The 9,590-nt window shown below is 37.0% G+C and overlaps 1 protein-coding gene across 1 annotated transcript in view; it reads left to right on the forward strand.

The window, feature by feature from the left end:
* Window positions 1-2,425: 2,425 nt before the first annotated feature.
* Window positions 2,426-9,590, forward strand: part of LOC110028849 (protein NRT1/ PTR FAMILY 4.5-like) — a 13,426-nt gene continuing 6,261 nt past the window's right edge. Inside the window, 7 exon segments of the mRNA XM_020730866.1 lie at window positions 2,426-2,466; window positions 5,412-5,488; window positions 5,600-5,817; window positions 6,724-7,167; window positions 7,687-7,814; window positions 8,006-8,673; window positions 8,676-8,869. Coding sequence (XP_020586525.1) covers window positions 2,426-2,466; window positions 5,412-5,488; window positions 5,600-5,817; window positions 6,724-7,167; window positions 7,687-7,814; window positions 8,006-8,673; window positions 8,676-8,869 — 1,770 coding nt within the window.

The following is a 9,590-nucleotide window of genomic DNA, read 5'->3' on the forward strand; positions in this document are numbered from 1 at the left end:
CATTTGACCTCTTGATTGCTATACCAAAACTTTTAAGTATTCGAACTAGGCTGTTTTGAACTCTGATTAAATCTCTTTCTGTGTCATTTGATTTGTATTGTCCATACGCTCAGTTTGACTATAAATTTGTTGAAGTCATGACTCAGATGAAACTCGAACTGAAATCGAAATATTTAAGAATTGAGCGGTATGCATGTAAAAATCTCTCTAAAAACTTTATTAAAAAAGCCACAAATTTTTTGAACTTGTCCCGGTTGAGGCAGCTTATTTGGTGCGGTGGCGTTTTGAAAACGCATCTGGCCTGTTTGGGTAAACTACATTTTGTCAGCTTATGCGTTTTCAAAATGCAAGAAACAACATTTTCACAATGCACCTATCTAGGTGCGGTGGGAGCTTATTGGTAATGGTTTGATTTTTACAAAAAAAAAATAAAAATTTGTAATTGCCACCGCACCTAGCTTATCAGCAGATTATTTTTAATCAACTTATCAGCAGATTATTCAATAAGCTACAACTGCCCCAAATATTAAAATGCAAAAAAAATAATATTACACTAATTTTGAAATAAATGAACAGGCTAACCCTTCTTAATCATTTTTTTAGCAAAATATATATATCATTACTTAATTTTCTTTCTTATTATTATATTTCGTTGACCAGCCTTTTTAAGCCCCACATTGACTTTTTCTTAATGCTAAACACTGATTAAATCAAAGGGTTTTTCTATAAAATTCTGGAAGATTTACGTACATACCACTTAATTCTTATGTATTTATATATGCAACATCCAAACTTTAATTCTTACATATATACCCTTTTTCAATGCGCTTTTCACTTTTTACAATTTAGAATACTATTATTTCTTATGTGATAGTAAAGGTTTGATGGTATAAATGTAAGAAATCAAGTTTAGGTGCTACATATGTAAATAGAGCTGTCAAAATGGCTCGTTGTCTGCGAATAGCTCGTGTTCGACTCGTTAAAAAGCACGTGTTCTGCTCGTTCGCTAAGTTAACGATATATATATTTGATGAGTAGTATTTTTAAAAAATTTAATTGACTACAAGGCTACAAAGATTTATAATCAATTAAAAGCATTAATTAAGAAAATAGAATAAAAAATATTAAATTAGATTCAAATGATCTTTTAAATCTTGCCTCAATCCTTAACATCTTATACCTACGTGATTAAAGTTGTCAAAACGATTCCTTGTTCGTGAACGGCTCGGTGTTCGGCTCGCTAAGCAAACGAGTCGAACACGAGCTGAGCCTGGGCTCTCTCATGTTCCACTCGTTTACACCCCTATAAATGCCTATTAAATTTAATGCTTTTTCTTATTTTATTATCTTATCCATATTATGACATGCTCTTGAGAAATATACAAATGCATTTAGTCCCAATAAACTTGTGTAAGTCAAGTGAGTCAACTTCATGGAGCAACGTGTAAATTTAATGCAATATATATATATATATATATATAACATTGAATAGTTTGTAAATACTTATTTTATTATTTAGTTGTAACATAAGAAAGTATACTTACAAATTATATATTATTTTGTTGACTTTGAATCAACTCATAAACAATAGTAAATTACTGGATAAAGCTGTAATTTTATTTTTTATTTTTTTATTTTTTTATTTTTTTAATTATTTGATATGGTTGCCCTCCACGTGTACATGAAGAGAATACTTCAAATGATTGATATCCAACAGAGAAATTTTTATAGAGTTTAATCTAAAATAAAAATTAAATATTGAAATCTTGAATGAACTTGAACTTATATATATAAAAAAAAAAAAAAATTAACTACAAGGGAGGTGCTGGCTTATTTAGAGTTTGAGTCTCTTTTGGATCAATCAGAATAAGAAGAAGAGACAAGGAACATCACTATGTTTTGTAATTTGATATTGAATCGATGCAATAAGTACTGAAACAAATAAAAGAAATAACATTCGTATTTTATGTGGAAGATCCAAGATAAGAAAAATTACAGACAGAGGAGGAGAATCCACTGTACCAAATCTGAGATTGTAAGTGAAGAGTTTTGACTGACATAAAGCTAAATTAAGGAAAATGAGTTACTTTATGCAATCGAAAAGGGAGGTATGTATAGTCTTTAGCAATGTCCCTTTAAAGAAAATAATTCAAAAGAGCATATAAAGCAACAGTACAGAAATTGCAATCGAAGGGCTGTTATAAGATTGGTCAAATGGTTGAAGCGTTCAATTGTGTGCTCATAGTTGCTTCCGCCCCGAGCCGAAGCCTTTCGGTCGTCGCGTGTCTTCCGGTCGTTGTTGTTGTTGTGTAGTGTGGAGTCGACAGTTTATCTACCATCGTATAGTCTCTCTCTCTGAATAACTCTCTCTCTGATCGTGTGAATGGTCTAAAGAGATGAGATTGGAGGGCTAAGGTATACGATGATGGGGGCAAACAAAAGAAACTGTGGGGAAGCTTTCGTGAGGTAAACTTTGCGTAGATAGCTCCAATATGTATGTCTGAGATAATATCGGCTTAAGATACTTCAAAGGCGTACTCGCGAAGAAGACACGACAAAATCAAACCCACGACCAGAAATTAAGGTTATTATACGTGTTCTGGGGGGTTCGTTTCTTCTTATAAGGACAAACTCCTATAGTTAATTACAACTTAAGCAATCGGGGATGCGTAAAAAAAACTCTCAATTAAGGTTTTAACTTATCCTAAAAATGTCTAATTGTCATTATTTTCAAGGAAGGAGTTTCAAAGTTCTATCTTAAGAGTAGCGGATGCTTAACGGCTCAGTAGGATCCTGTCGAGATCTAGAACTATTCTATGGTTTTGTGTTTTTGTCAATAGTTTAGTTGAGGTTTATCATTTGATTCAGGTTTTAGGTAGTTTGCATGATCGTCTCTGCAAAGCAGAGTTAGCACACCCTAATAAGATACAAAGTAAATCTAGTGTTACGTCCGTCTTTGGTTTTCAGCAACCCTGCAAAACAGAGTTAGCATAAAAACATTGGATTCGCCGTTAGAGGGGAGGATTAGGACACCGAGGTGAGTCCGAAAAAGGGGAGGACTAAGGCAAGACCGAGAGGGACGCGATTTTGGTGGTATAAAAGATTCAATCTGAATGCTTATAAATTTATTTGAAGTCATCGATAAACAAAATTATTATTGAGAGAAATTCCCTTTGTTTATTAAAAAACTCTTTGGTTAACACACCACTAAATTGCGAGTTCATAAATAACTGATGAATATGTTTGTCGGTTAATATTTGCTTATAACCGAGGGTATTATGCATAAGAAATAATAAAATAGTTGAAAAAATAATTAATTTTGATAAGCGATGAATTGTCCTGTAGTTATGCAGTCGCAAATAACCCAGCTCATAAGTTGTCGTTATGCTGTCACAAAATAGAATTTTTTTTCCAACGTATATTTAGGTTGTCGGTTTTACCGTCAATTTTAGGGTTTTTTTCCTGTAGTGTGTTAACCTATGTAATCTGCTCCACAGGGTGACAGTTAGAAGTCTTATATCACAAAAATTTTTAACATCCTAATTAATTAGGTTTGAAGTTAATAACAATCAAAATGTTAACATATTAACATGCATAGTTAAAAAACCAGCAAAGTTTGTTTTTACATTTATATCACCCAAATTTTTTATGTCATCATGATTAATGCGGGAGCGCCCCCTACTCCTAACGTGGCAGTCTCACGAATGAACCCGCGACCCAATTGTTTGTCTGGACCTGTTTGGTCAAGGTATTTCCATTCCAAGGAGTCGGCCGGACATCTTAGGCCACTCCTAATTATTCTATTATTATATTTTTTCCATTTTTGATGTCTAGCTTTAAGTTTTAGTCATGAGTTTTGTTTACTACAGTTGGAGTCAATTTCTCCCTACGACGGCTTTATCTGAGAGTTTGGATGGTGCTCCTGCAACATATCTCTCCCAAAATAGTGATTACATTATCTCCTTCCATATCGTTCCCACGTCTTTCCCAACCACCTACCATTGCTACAACCACCCACAAATAGCGGCCATTGCTATTTTTCGCTCCAATTCCAGACACCCGTCCTCGCCGCCGCCTTCCGAGACACACCCATCCTCCTGCTGCCTCAATTTAAATATCAACCGCACGTGTCCATCCCAAGAATCCTCTCAATAAAAGTAGCAATTTTTAGGAAGAGAAGGTATTTTTATTCTATTTTATTTTATTTTTTCCCTCACTTAAACTCTGCCGGACAAGCACCCAATTTTTTTTTCAAAAAAAGACAGCCAAACAGACATTTTGCTTAATATCATTGTTGATATGGAGTCATTTGGCGTAATTAAACTTTCAAATTAAAATAATGTTACTGGAAACTGTTAATTAGGACATAATTTTCTTCTTAATATTGTTGTCTCTACCAAGTGATAAATTTCTCAACAAATGTTCGTCTGTAATTAAACTCTGCAAACATCTATATCGTGATGACAGCTCTCACTTCCAGCAGCTCTTAATCAGGCCAAAAACATCTATAAATTCAAACATGCAGACTCCATCCTCAGAGCTTCGTTTAAACCTGGGATTATAGCAATGGTATCTCTCTCTCTCTCTTTCTCCATGCTCTCTTTTCATGTCTTTCTCTCTCAAAAACAAAAAAAAAATTACATTTGATTGATCTGTACATGCAAATCATATACTCGGGATGTAAACTTCTAATCTGCACGAATGAACGACACACATGATGTTATCTTTTATGTCTCTATTACTCTCTCACTCTCTCATTATCTCTCTTTTATCTCGCTCCCTTTAAAAAAACAGACGCAAGAACGAACGCGATGCACTAAAGGTCAGTGTTTTTTTCCCACTTCCTTCGTGCATGGTGTTCGTTGTTTGAACACAGCTTGCGTCCAAACTACCTTTTCATGTTTTTTTTTTTTTTTCAGAATAATATTTGTAATATATTGATGTATCATACAGTGGATTTGATACTTGAGTGGAAAGACTTCATTTTTTAATTTATTTTAATATGTTTTAGAAGCATTTACATACATACATATCACACAATTCTCATCTATTTACATATCTAATACCTAAACTTTCACTATTTTCTTGAAAGAAAAATACATTTTTTTCATGCATAGACTTAAGATAAACATAAATATCAAACTTTGGAGACTATATTACTTCATTGTCCAGATGTGTGGACGACAGCGTGGATCATATCATACCATCATGAACAAAGCTTGGAATAATCCAAGCTATCCCCGCACATATTGAGCAATCCGGATGCAATATTTTCTCCAAACTTTGAGTGTTAGATATCTAAATACATAAAAATTCGTTAAAAAGCATGCAAATTTCGTCTCTTTAAACATAAAATGAACATTCTTGCCGAAAATTACCTTGTTGGATAATGAAAAGGAGGAATTCATAAGGGGGAAGGTGGACTGGAGGGGAAATCCGGCGAAGAGAGGAGTTCATGGAGGAATCATCTCAGCCATCCTGCCAACCGGTAGTCTATTTTTACACACACATACTTAATATTTCTTATATTTACATGATCTTTAAATGAAGTAGAAATAGCGAATGGATGAATAATGTTGCTTGTGTCGCATGCGGGCAGCGACGTTTGGGATGGAGAATCTGGCAAGCTTGTCTCTTGCGATGAATCTGATAAGTTATATGATCTTTGTGATGCATTATGATATCGCCGACGCTTCGAATATCGTCACCAATTTCACCGGCACCGGATACATGCTCTCTGTTCTCATAGCTATTTTCTCCGACTCTTTCATCAACAGATATATAGTTGTTTGCTTGGCTCTCATCATCGAATCCTTGGTAATTACTATTCCTTTTATGTTCGCGTGCCCCAGACTGTTGGTTGACATCTATGGTATAAGACCCCTCATGTCTGAGAGGTGGTACTCGAATTATTAAGACATATTAGGGGTGGCTGGAGACTCGGATAATAGCATATGATCATTCCACATATATATATAGGTATATGTAAGGAAATCAGTATTTAGCAAGGGGTTTAAATACTGATTTCTCATGCACTAGGCCCCATGATAAGAGTTCGCACTATGTGCCTAAATATTCGAAAACCCAGCGCCACTGGAGATCAAACCCGTGACCTGAGGGGACTTACAGTAAACCCCACCAACCAACCAACATGTTACGGTTTGTGGCATATATATATATATATATATATATATATATATATATAATTGTTGAATTCGAAATTTGTTTATGAATCTCACCTAAGTAATAGAGTAAAAGAAAAGAAAAATAGTGTTTTTTATCACTGATTCATCCGCTCTGCACTGTAGGGATGAATAATTACCTCTTTTCTCCTACTCTAATTTAACCATTACAACATAATTTGGTCACAAAAAATGTTAAGTTGGTCAAAAGATATAAAAAAATAAATAAAAAGTCTTTAACTCTACTGTTCCCACCACTCGGTCGTTTGCGATTGGTAATCCTTGAATCAACAAAGCTCGATCGGCTCAGTGTAGCCGCTTGATTGGAGCTATTTGTCGGTCGGCCAAATCTTCGCTCGATAGGCCTTGCTTGGCATCATTGGTTCATCTTTGACCATGTCTCTTTAGATCCCTAAGATTTTTTTAAAATACTTTTTTTTTATTTATATAATTATTATAAGAACAAAACTAAAAAAGAAAATTAAAAGAAAAGCCCAAAGCGAACAATTGAACGAGCAACTCATATGTGCATGTGCTACAGGGCATAGGGCTGCTAATGATCCAAGCACACCACCCAAACCTCCTTCCTCCTCCCTGCAACATCTTCGCCCCAGCTTCGTACTGCGTCAAACTCCACGGCAAGAACGCGGCCATCATGTTCGCGGGGCTCTACCTCACGGCATTCGGCTCCGCCGGCGTGAAAGCGGCGGTGCCGCCGCACTGCGCGGATCAGTTCGACGAGAAGAACCCGAGGGAGGCGAGGCACATTTCCAGCTTCTTCAACTGGCTGCTGCTCAGCCTCTGTCTCGGCGGAACAATCAGCCTCACCGTCGTCGTCTGGATCATGGACGAGAAGAGCTTCGCATTGGGCTTCGCCGTCTGCGTCCTCGCCCTTCTTCTTGCTCTGTTCATCTTCGTGTGTGGGATTCCGAGGTACAGAATTCCGGTCATCCAGCAGGATAACGCTTTCCTTGAGATCTTTCAGGTGGGTTCATTAGTTAAAAAATTACTGTGTGGATGGAAAAATTTTCTGTCTGGATTGTGGACTTAGGACTCCAATAATATATCGTCACGTGTGCTACATCACGGAGGTTATTTTAATATTATTGAAGTGAAATCACGGGAGTTATTTTAGAGTTGCTGAAAATATATCCATATAATTCACTTCAATAATCTTGAAATAACCTCCGCAGTTTCACTTCAATAACCTTGAAATAATCTCCACAGTGTTATTTCGCTGTTATTGAAATAGAACTGCGAAGATTATTTTGGGGTTATTGCAGAGTCTACGCACGATTTCACTTTAATATTTTTTTAGGTGGGTTCGATATTACACACATGTCGGTATATTACTGCGAGTCCACATGTAGAGCTATGTCTGAAGTCCGTACACAAAATTTTTCCGTACAGATGAGCTAGATGTGAATTAGGACTTGACTAATTTGTAAGTATAAATTTTGAATATAAAAATCAAAATATATATTAATGGGGGGTTCTGATTCAGGTGTTCATAGCAGCAATAAGGAATTGCAGGCTAAAACTCCCTGAAGATCCGAGAGAGCTCTATGAGATTGAGAGGCAGGAGAGTCAGCCTGAAGGAGTTGAATTTCTGCCTCATCGAGATCTCTTCAGGTCAATTTCTCCATACAGCTTTTCTTTATTTCTGCTTTCTAGATTTTGTTAGGATATAAATATAGAAGAAGAAATTACATTACAAGATCATCTTTATATAATTACTTTCATATATGAATTAAATAATAACAATAATAATAATAATAATAATAATTATTATTATTATTATTATTTGTATAATGTGATCACAGGCTCCTCGACAAAGCAGCAATCAAAACAACCAACAGGCCCAACGAAACCCTAAACAAATGGAAACAATGTCGTGTAACCCAAGTCGAAATCGCCAAGATGATCGTCTCCTTAATCCCCATATTCTGCAGCACCATCATCATGAGCACCTGCCTCGCCCAGCTCCAGACCTTCTCCATTCACCAAGGCACCACCATGGCCACCCTCATCGGCCACCTCCACATCCCCCCGGCCAGCATCCCCATCATCCCCATGCTCTTCATGCTCATCCTCATCCCCGTCTACGACCGCCTCCTCGTCCCCTTTGCCCGCCGTCTCACCGGCATCCCCACCGGCATAACCCACTTCCAACGCATCGGCGTCGGCCTCATCCTCGCTTGCCTTTCAATGGCCACCGCCGCGCTCGTCGAGCGCAAGCGCAAGCGCGTTGCCGAGACGCACGGCATGCTCGACGCCATCCCGCAGCTGCAGCCGCTGCCCATATCCATATTCTGGCTCAGCTTCCAGTACTTCATCTTCGGCATGGCGGATATCTGCACCTACGTCGGTTTGCTTGAGTTTTTCTACACGGAGGCGCCGAAAGCTCTCAAGACCTTCGCTTCCTCGTTTCTCTGGTGCTCGCTTTCGTTGGGGTATTTCTTCAGCACCATTTTGGTGCATGTCGTTAATGGAATAACAGGGGGGGAGGAGGGTGTGGGGGGTGGTTGGTGGGGGATAACATTAACAGAGCTCATTTGGATCTGTTCTATTGGTTGCTGGCAGTGTTGTGTTTCTGCAGTTTTTTCGTCTATTTGTTCTTCGCGAATTGGTACAAGTACAGGCCTCGAGCGGTGCCAGAAGAGAAGGTGGGGGTAGCGGTTAATGAGGTTTGTGCGGATTAGGGTTAGGGTTTCTGTAGGAGATCGGTTTTACGTGTTAGTTTGTTTGATTAATAAAAGAAAGAATTGCAAGCATGCCACTCAATTTCTATATATTTACATACGCAATACCTATGGTTGTCAATTCAAAATCAAATTATTCGACTCATGATGAATGTGAATCTGTTGAAAAGAAAAAAAAATATATAAAAGAACAAGTGCATTTCCACTACCTGCATATAATAAATATGTACATCGCAACAAAATTTTATTTAGTCATATCACAGATCAAAACTCAAATACATATTATTAATAAAAAAGAAGATACTATCATAAAGTGTCCCAAATAAGAATTGTAAATCTACAAAAAATTTCACATTAAATGTGCAAAATAATGCTTACAAATAAAAGAAATGGTTTTTGCTTGGTTAACTCCTAAAACTTTTAATATAACATTCCATCCACCACCTTTTCTAATATCTCACGCGCGCCCTCCCAAATCCACGAATCCCTCATTTTCGCCCCCTCACCTCACGCTACTCACGCACGTGCGACAAAAACTTACCAGGCGACTTTATATATACCTAAAAATACAAGAATTTGGCAACACTACTAGAAGATTTAGAAGATTTAAACCCTCGATAAAAATTTGATGCAACTTTTAATATGCAAGAATTTATGAACCCGGATTTATATATTTATAATGATTTTGTAAAGTCACAATTTCAAA

Source organism: Phalaenopsis equestris, unplaced genomic scaffold, assembly GCF_001263595.1.
Source record: "Phalaenopsis equestris unplaced genomic scaffold, ASM126359v1 Scaffold000533, whole genome shotgun sequence".
NCBI lineage: Eukaryota > Viridiplantae > Streptophyta > Magnoliopsida > Asparagales > Orchidaceae > Phalaenopsis > Phalaenopsis equestris.